At 46.2% G+C, this 9,820-nt stretch overlaps 1 protein-coding gene across 2 annotated transcripts; it reads right to left on the minus strand.

Annotated features, from left to right (window-relative positions):
• Positions 1-977: 977 nt before the first annotated feature.
• LOC115104051 (uncharacterized) lies at positions 978-9,285 on the minus strand. Of its 2 annotated transcripts, XM_029625211.2 has the most exons (7): positions 8,882-9,285; positions 8,650-8,748; positions 7,949-8,008; positions 7,742-7,847; positions 7,259-7,530; positions 6,061-6,247; positions 978-1,788 (listed from the first exon to the last, which is right to left on the minus strand). In XM_029625211.2, the coding sequence occupies exons 1-7, from the start codon at positions 8,996-8,998 to the stop codon at positions 1,550-1,552; spliced, it is 1,080 nt and encodes a 359-aa protein (XP_029481071.2). In that variant the 5' UTR covers positions 8,999-9,285; the 3' UTR covers positions 978-1,549. The 2 variants fall into 2 exon arrangements, with proteins under 2 accessions (XP_029481071.2, XP_029481072.2); XM_029625212.2 differs by lacking the exon at positions 8,650-8,748.
• Between the last annotated feature and the right edge of the window lie 535 nt (positions 9,286-9,820).

Consider the following 9,820-nt stretch of genomic DNA (forward strand, 5'->3'; position numbering starts at 1 on the left):
ACACACACACACACTTTCATACTCTTCACATACGCTGCTGCTACCCTGTTTATCTACCCTGATTGCCTAGTCACTTTTACCCCTATGTACATATTACCTCAACTACCTCCTACCCCCTGCACATTGACTCGGTACCATGCTCCTCGTATACAGCCCCGTTGTTGTTATTTTATTGTGTTACCAAATCAGATTTCTTTTTTGGGGGGGAAAGGGCTCGTAAGTAAGCATTTCCCGGTAAAGTCTATGCCTGTTGTATTCGGTGCATGTGACAAATATCATTCGATGGCTGAGATAACCGATTGTCCAAAAAGAGACACTCCCTTGTCCCACCCAGGTCTAAATCAACCCTGGTCCTACTCAAACCATCGTCGCACATTTACTGTATCTGTGGTGTTATTGACACCCAAAATGATTAGCTTCATGCAGCACAGATAATGATGGAGCAGATTTGTGGGGTACATACGTCTGTCTGAGTGTGTGTGGGTGTGGGATAAGAGAGATAGGACAGGGTTGTATTGATTATGGAGCATATGTGGTTCCCACGCCATCCTTTGTTCCCGGTGGGAGCCTCTCCGTTGTGGGTCTTTTGTGAGGAGCACAGCTGGTGAGTGAGGAAGAGGCTGGGTTCCTCTGAGGACCCGGGGGAAACTCCTTTTCATCCTGGGGCTTCAGGAAGAACACAGGTCCTTTAGAAAGACAGCTGAATCTTGTGGCCAATATCTGGTAAAGTTATTGGTCTCCAGTTGCATTGGCATAATTATTAGGTAATAATTAGGGGTTCGTTTTGATGCAGCATGCAACGTAAAGAGTAATCATTAGAAAAGGGTGGGTTGGATCTCTTAATTTTAAAATAATTTAAATGTAATGTTTTACAAGATACCATTTTGAAAATGTCTCGAGGGTATTGCTGCTATGATAACATGACGTATAAGTATCAGTTCTAGTTGAATTTTTTCTTTTAAAAAGGACAATGATGCTTTTGGGGGGGGGAAAGTCATTTTTTATTTTTTATAATTAATTCAATACTAAGGCTAGGTTCATTTCACGAGGTCAATGACAATACTGTAAATCAAACTGAAGTGACACAGAGTGCAGCGCAGCTTCGCTGACAGCTATGTTTGTTCGGGGCTTCTGTTACGACTTCTCTATGGAGCACCGACTGACTGCTACCTCTTTCACAGAAACAAGAGTACTAAACTTGGTAACAAATCACTTGCCATCTACTAGGCCTACTACTGCTGGCTGGCTAGCTGACTGAGGCTTGCGAACGATGCCAGAGGACAGAGGAAGAATAAGCTACAGTATCATCTTACTTCACCTGAGCAGTAACTAGTCTTGATCAGACTGGAGTCCATAACACTTCCCCTGGAATGATCACGTTGTCAGACAAATAGACTCCTCCCTCACTAGCCTATTTCTCTCCCAGCCCAGAGACGTGGCTGGGAATGGACAGACAAACAGATAGACTAGACTGGTGTTGATAAGGCTGCTCCATTTTGGTTCCCTCTCACAGCAGTTTTTACGTGAGTCTCCCTCCCATAATTGCACTTTAACCTGGACAGAGGCAGGGCACTTCACTCCCTGGGTGGAACAGGGGGTGGGGTTTGGCGTGGCCACACCGCTTAGGTGTAGAAAGTAGTCTCAGCCCCTCAGCCCCGGTCTCGGGCTCCACCTTCACGGCCAGATGAGGCTTCTTGCGGAGCCGCTTGGCTTCGTTCTGCAGCTTCTGGCGGATGTAGCCCTTGATCTCCGAGTCTGTCTTCCCTGGGAAGTAGTGCTGCACCGCCCCTGTGGGTGAGAGGTCAAAGATCAGAAACCTATAGAGATGTAAAGTTATCATTCCTTTGGAAATAACCCATTATTGCATGGACATTGCCATTGAGGGGTTCCACCATTTTAAAGGTGTCAACTGGGTGGGGATTCCTATGAGTTGGGAGCGATCAGCCAATGATCAGAGCATTGTCAAATCAAATCAAATTGCATTTGTCACATGCGCCGAATAAAACAATGAAGAGGCGACTCTGGGATGCTGACCTTCTAGACAAAGTTGCAAAGAAAAAGCCATATCTCAGACTGGCCAATAAAAATTAAAAATGAAGATGGGCAAAAGAACACAGACACTGGACAGCAACCTGCCCGCTTGACCCTATTCCCTCCTCTCTTCTCCAGACCATTTCCGGAGACCTTCTCCCTTACCTCACCTCGCTCATCAACTCATCCCTGACCGCTGGCTACGTCCCTTCTGTCTTCAAGAGAGCGAGAGTTGCACCCCTTCTGAAAAAACCTACACTCGATCCCTCCGATGTCAACAACTACAGACCAGTATCCCTTCTTTCTTTTCTCTCCAAAACTCTTGAACGTGCCGTCCTTGGCCAGCTCTCCCGCTATCTCTCTCAGAATGACCTTCTTGATCCAAATCAGTCAGGTTTCAAGACTAGTCATTCAACTGAGACTGCTCTTCTCTGTATCACGGAGGCCCTCCGCACTGCTAAAGCTAACTCTCTCTCCTCTGCTCTCATCCTTCTAGACCTATCGGCTGCCTTCGATACTGTGAACCATCAGATCCTCCTCTCCACCCTCTCCGAGTTGGGCATCTCCGGCGCGGCCCACGCTTGGATTGCGTCCTACCTGACAGGTCGCTCCTACCAGGTGGCGCGGCGAGAATCTGTCTCCTCACCACGCGCTCTCACCACTGGCGTCCCCCAGGGCTCTGTTCTAGGCCCTCTCCTATTCTCGCTATACACCAAGTCACTTGGCTCTGTCATAACCTCACATGGTCTCTCCTATCATTGCTATGCAGACGACACACAATTAATCTTCTCCTTTCCCCCTTCTGATGAACAGGTGGCGAATCGCATCTCTGCATGTCTGGCAGACATATCAGTGTGGATGACGGATCACCACCTCAAGCTGAACCTCGGCAAGACGGAGCTGCTCTTCCTCCCGGGGAAGGACTGCCCGTTCCATGATCTCGCCATCACGGTTGACAACTCCATTGTGTCCTCCTCCCAGAGCGCTAAGAACCTTGGCGTGATCCTGGACAACACCCTGTCGTTCTCAACTAACATCAAGGCGGTGGCCCGTTCTTGTAGGTTCATGCTCTACAACATCCGCAGAGTACGACCCTGCCTCACACAGGAAGCAGCGCAGGTCCTAATCCAGGCACTTGTCATCTCCCGTCTGGATTACTGCAACTCGCTGTTGGCTGGGCTCCCTGCCTGTGCCATTAAACCCCTACAACTCATCCAGAACGCCGCAGCCCGTCTGGTGTTCAACCTTCCCAAGTTCTCTCACGTCACCCCGCTCCTCCGCTCTCTCCACTGGCTTCCAGTTGAAGCTCGCATCCGCTACAAGACCATGGTGCTTGCCTACGGAGCTGTGAGGGGAACGGCACCTCAGTACCTCCAGGCTCTGATCAGGCCCTACACCCAAACAAGGGCACTGCGTTCATCCACCTCTGGCCTGCTCGCCTCCCTACCACTGAGGAAGTACAGTTCCCGCGCAGCCCAGTCAAAACTGTTCGCTGCTCTGGCCCCCCAATGGTGGAACAAACTCCCTCACGACGCCAGGACAGCGGAGTCAATCACCACCTTCCGGAGACACCTGAAACCCCACCTCTTTCAGGAATACCTAGGATAGGATAAAGTAATCCTTCTCACCCCCCTTAAAAGATTTAGATGCACTATTGTAAAGTGGCTGTTCCACTGGATGTCTTAAGGTGAACGCACCAATTTGTAAGTCGCTCTGGATAAGAGCGTCTGCTAAATGACTTAAATGTAAATGTAATGGACAGAGAAACTCTGCCTAGAAGGCCAGCATCCCAGAGTCGCCTCTTGACTGTTGACATTGAGACTGGTGTTTTTCTGGTACTACTTAATGAGGCTGCCAATTGAGGACTTGTGAGGCATCTGTTTCTCAAACTAGACACTCTAATGTCCTTGTCCTCTTGCTCAGTTGTGCACCGGGGCCTCCCACTCCTCTTTCTATTCTGGTTAGAGACCGTTTGCGCTGTTCTGTGAAGGGAGTAGTACACAGCGTTGATCTTCAGTTTCTTGGCAATTTCTCGCATGAAATAGCCTTCATTTCTCAGAATAGAGTTTCAGACGAAATGCCTTTGTTTCTGGCCATTTTGAGCCTGTAATCGAACCCACAAATGCCGATGCTCCAGATACTCAACTAGTCTAAAGAAGGCCAGTTTATTGCTTCTTTAATCAGAACAACAGTTGTCAGCTGTGCTAACATAATTACAAAAGGGATTTATAATGATCAATCAGCCTTTTAAAATGATCGACTTGGATTAGCTAACACAACGTGCCATTGGAACAGTGATGGTTGCTGATAATGGGCCTCTGTACGCCTACGTAGATATTCCATTAAGCTACAATAGTCATTTACAACATTAACAATGTCTACACTGTATTTCTGATCAATTTGATGTTATTTTAATGGATAATTTTTTCAATTTTCTTTTAAAAACAAGGACATTTCTAAGTGACCCCAAACTTTTGAACAGTAGCGTATATACAGGGGGTACCGGTACCGAGTCAATGTGCGGGGATACAGGTTAGTCGAGGTAATTTGTAAAGTGACTATGCATAGATAATAAACAGCAAGTAGCAGCAGTGTAAAAACAGAGGGGAGGGGGGGGTCAATGTAAATAGTCCGGGAGGCCATTTGATTAACTGTTCAGTTGTCTTATGGCTTGGGGGTAGAAGCTGTTAAGGAGCGGTGATCACTGTTGTGTCGTCAGCTAACTTAGTGATGTTGTTGGAGTCCTGCTTGGCCACGCAGTCGTGGGTGAACAGGGAAAACAGGAGGGGACTAAGCATGCACCTCTGAGGGGCCCAGTGTTGAGGATCAGCGTGGCAGATGTGTTGTTGCCTACCCTCACCACCTGGGGGCAGTCTGTAAGGAAGTCCAGGATCCAGTTGCAGAGAGAGGTGTTTAGTCACAGGGTCCCTAGCTTAGTGATGAGCTTTGAGGGCACTATGGTGTCTTCTTCAGCTAATTGTTTAGCCTAGTTTGTAAATGGCTTTAAGCTGTATCACTGCCATCTATCTAATGGGCACAATAAATGAATGATAAGATTTGGTTTGGTTTAAGACTCTAGCACTGCAGGTGGCGGTAAATCACCGATATTAGCTTGACACTTTTTTCGAAGCATCAAACTGTCAAATGGAGAGAGCCTCAATGGCGTTGCCCATGTTGTCAGATGCCATAATGGCACAGATACAAAGCTGAGATCTCTATACATCTCTATTCCTGTACCAAGATTACTGCGGTCTATAAATGACAGTTCGAGTCCCAGGCAATGTCCAGAAGTCAAACGGAAATAACAGCACTGTTACAGCAGTCATTTAGCAGACACTCTTATCCAGATCGACTTACAGTCACCGCTTTAATAGGAAAGTATGAAGTTGACGTGAAAAGTATTTACATTGTAGCATGAGGTTAGGGCGGGAAGTGTGACATGTTCAACTGCGGTACGGGGGTGTACCTAACTGTTATGAGGGGGTGTGCCTAACTGTTATGAGGGGGTGTGTCTAACTGTTATGAGGGGGTGTGCCTAGCTGTTATGAGGGGGTGTGCCTAGCTGTTATGAGGGGGTGTGTCTAGCTGTTATGAGGGGGTGTGTCTAGCTGTTATGAGGGGGTGTGTCTAGCTGTTATGAGGGGTGGTGTCTAGCAGTTATGAGGGGGTGTGCCTAGCTGTTATGGGGGGTGTGCCTAGCTGTTATGAGGGGTGTGTCTAGCTGTTATGAGGGGTGTGTCTAGCTGTTATGAGGGGGTGTGTCTAGCTGTTATGAGGGGGTGTGCCTAGCTGTTATGATGGGGTGTGTCTAGCTGTTATGAGGGGGTGTGCCTAGCTGTTATGGGGGGGTGTGCCTAGCTGTTATGAGGGGGTGTGTCTAGCTGTTATGAGGGGGTGTGTCTAGCTGTTATGAGGGGGTGTGTCTAGCTGTTATGAGGGGGTGTGCCTAGCTGTTATGATGGGGTGTGTCTAGCTGTTATGATGGGGTGTGTCTAGCTGTCTCAGGCTGCAGTACAGACAAGACCTTACTCAGTATTGCCTGGATCTCGTCTGCAGGCAGGGCAGGCTTGGGTTGGCCCCTCTTGTTGTTGACGATGCCGGAGATGGAGTGAGAGGCCAGGCAGTCCCTCTCATAGAGGCCCCGGAGCAGGTCATTGGTCAGCTTCTGGGCAGTGGTCCCCGTGTTACAGCGGTCAAGCAGCTCCGCAGTGATGAACTGGAGGGCATAAGCCATTAGGTTGCGTCTTTAACATTGTCGTGGCCCATCCCATTTTAGAGATACAGTGGGGTCTGCAATCATTGCACCCTTGATGAGCATAAAAGACAGTATAAATAATACAGATACTGAGCTGTACTGTATGCATTTTTTAAAAATGGAAATGATATTATTTTATACTAATACAACTGCTCAGAGAAAGAGATAGGGGTCAAAAGGATTTTGCTTCCACTGTTCCCGGGGCCCTTGTTATGGTCAACGGCATCGTGAGCTTTACCCGATACCAGGACATTTTAGCCCAAAACCTCGTTGCCTCTGCCAGGAGGCTGACACTTGGCCTGAAGTGGATCTTCCAGCAAGACAATAACCCCAAGCACTAATCAAAAATCCACAAATAAATGATTAATTGATCACATTTTGCAATGGCCATCTCAGTCTCCGGACTTGAACCTCGTTTGAAAACCTGTGGTTTGAAGGATATTAAGAATCTGGAAAGATTCTGTATGGGGGAATGGTCTAAGATCCCTCCCAACGTGTTCTCCAATCTCATAACACATTTTAGAAAAAGGCTCAGTGTCATTATCCTCACAAGGGGGGGATATGCAAGAGCAAGAGCATTGAAAACAGGGGGTGCCAATCATTTTGACACCTATATTTTATTTTATTTCTTGGTAAACAAAATCTCTTTCTCTGAGCAATTGTATTAGTATAAAATAATGACCTTTCCCATTTTTTTTTTGCATACAACACAGCTCAGTATTTGTATAATTTATTTTATACAGTCTTTTTTGCTCATCTTTATCAAGGGTGCCGATCATTATGGACCCCACTGTATACTGACATTCTGCTATAAGACCAAGACCAAAGCCCTATTCAGTTAACTTCAAAGAAAACATATCATTTTGCATATTGCATGACATCAAAAGTGACTTCTAGTACAGCTTTGAACCTCTCCCAAAAACCTTTGCTATATATTTTTGATGTCAAAGACACTTAAAAGTGGTTCATCACCTCCTGATAGAGAGGTGGTCCGCTGATCTGGGAACCCCCCTCGTGAGACCCTGGAGGTTGTCCATTCTGGTGGGGGTGGAGGGGCTCTAGTTTGGCCGCCCAGCACCCGTTCAGCACCCCTGGAGAGGCCAGCAGGGCCGATGTTGTCATGGCACCACTCCTCACCAGGATCTCGGGCATGCTGGGAGATGTAGTTCTCCGGTCCGTGCTGCTCGACCACACCTCCGTCCTCTCGATCAGGGCCTCCAGGTTACGTGCCAACTTTCCACACGCTAGCATACGATAGATTGTATGGCAGTCAATAGCATGAATCCCACAAAAATTCAAGAGATTAAAGCATCCTGGGTTGCTCTTAGGCACAGATGTAGGAACAGCATACCCTCCCTGACTCCTGACCTTAATCATTAGCAGGGGAAATTAAAAACTGAACTTAGATCAGTGTCTAGGGGCAACTTCCTCCTTATTCTCCTGCCTGGCCCTCACCTGTGAGGCATCTGATTTGCTCCCTCAGGTTGTCCATCTCTCGCTGCATGCTCAGCACCATGGCAACCAGGTCAGCCTTTGAACGTGACTGTAGGCCTCCAAGACCCTTTAGAGACATTAAGAAGTCAAAAAGTCATACATAGAAAGTCTAAACCACATGCATGCACTCACACACACCCACACCCACACAGCCATCAGCCAGTGTACCTCTGACATGAAGTCACCCTCCTCGATGCGTTCCACACTGGGGTTGTCTGACACTGGTATCTGTTTTGAGATAAGAAATCAGTCATATACGTTGTCTCACTTGTGTGTAATTGTCACAGTTTAAAAAAAATTATATTATGTACAATCAGCTATGGTCTGCTATGGTGAAAAATCATAGCCAGGTTGAAACAACAGAAAATCCCTGTGATGATGATACCATATTCTTCTTCATAAATGATTTTGTCTTGACAAAAAGTAAATAAAGTTTCATTGTCAAGCTATGATTCAGCATCCTTCCTTTATTTAGGAGTAGCAACAACATGTTACTTGTTGCTGTCTTGGCTTGTCGTTCTTTTCACCACTTCCCCTTGCCAAAGGTTTGTGCTCTCCTCCTCCTCTCCGTCATTGAGATCAATGGCTGCCCTCACCATGCCCCTCTCACAATAAGCGCCATTAGAACAAAACACAGCTGAGAGGTGAATGCTCTCTGTGTCACTACTACTACAGCCTTGTGGTTCCAAGTTGTAACCCCTTAAGTGAGGAGGTGGGGTGCTATTACTAACGTACAAATAGGATTTATGTCGGTCGGTCAACATGCTCATATGATGCCACCACAATGAGCAGACGCGTGCCAACCCCGAAAGATAATAGAGAAAACTTTGTCGCAAAAAAAATATGATATGATAATTGTCGACCCAAACCCTCGTTTTCAACTTCTGGAGAGCGATGTTGCATGGTGGATTCTCTTCTACGTTCTCATTCACCGGGTGTGTGTGCTTTCTTCTCTTCTGCAGTCTGTGCTGTAATAGACAGTCCGGGTAGGGTAATTAGCGACATAAATCGTGAGCGACAAATACTCGCCCCTCACGGAATGGGCAGTTATCGTTACTGTATGAAGACCAGACTACAAATAACCGTTAAACGTTTACGTACACATAGAGGCTGGCTGTGCGATGTCGTGTTGCCAAAGTCTTCGTATTTGGGGTCTTCCTCCTCCTCTTCTTCATATTCGAGGTCGAAAATGCGCTTTGCTATTGTTTTCCTTCTCATCTTTCTCCCATTATCCTTTCCCCCCACTGAAACACTGGCTGCTTCTTGAACATGCTGGTCAATACACTGTGCTCGGCTCCCCGACTTTCGCGTCAATGCTGGGTAGGCACCCGCATCAGCCGTGGTGCGGGGAACAATATTTGTTACGGTTGTCCTACTTTGTGTACTTATTGCATCTCAGTTAGTAGAACTGTGTTCAACACACTTGATTTAAAGCTGTTTTTCGGTGAAATGTACCGTGGCATGACATGGCAAGATTGGACAAAGCCTGCTCAAGATGAAAGCAGCAGTTATAGCTTTGGGCATGATCATGACTTTCAAGTACATTTATTGTTTAATTATTTCACAATTATTTGAATGGGAGGGTTTATTCGAAGGGATAAAGTACACTATGTGAATTTCAATTGCATTACTAGGGTACTAGGGGGTAACTACCCCCCCCCCCAGGGTCTTTTCTGAAAGGGGTCTTTTAATTTTTTTTTAAATAAACAGTTACCCCAGTAGAAGATTTATGGGATAGGGTTTCACGCAAGTGTGTTACAATTATTTAGTAAGTAATACTTAAAAGCTAAGTCTACTTGTCTTATTTTAATTATTTAAATAAAATATGGGGGGAAATGTTGTTGCACATGTCCCAATTAATATACGCACTATGAGCACATTAATTTAGTTTGTTATTTCTTTGTTGTTCCTTTTCAATACAATCCATTATGTACAATTGCACAAAATAAGATTTGAATATTGCAATATGTTTTATCGCAGCTGTCTTTAAAATGACATTCAGGAGCAAAAGGTTTTCAATAGTTGTTTTTAATTCATAAA

The sequence above is a fragment of the Oncorhynchus nerka genome, linkage group LG21, assembly GCF_034236695.1.
Source record: "Oncorhynchus nerka isolate Pitt River linkage group LG21, Oner_Uvic_2.0, whole genome shotgun sequence".
Classification (NCBI taxonomy): Eukaryota; Metazoa; Chordata; class Actinopteri; order Salmoniformes; family Salmonidae; genus Oncorhynchus; species Oncorhynchus nerka.

Bases quoted from the DNA above. Each gene is read 5' to 3' on its own strand.
- LOC115104051 (XM_029625211.2), bottom strand. From the start codon at position 8,998: ATGAGAAGGAAAACAATAGCAAAGCGCATTTTCGACCTCGAATATGAA. The intron at 7,531-7,741 runs GTGAGGGCCAGG...ATCGTATGCTAG, and splicing joins GCAAATCAGATGCCTCACAG to CGTGTGGAAAGTTGGCACGT. The intron at 6,248-7,258 runs GTGATGAACCAC...TATGCCCTCCAG, and splicing joins GACCACCTCTCTATCAGGAG to TTCATCACTGCGGAGCTGCT.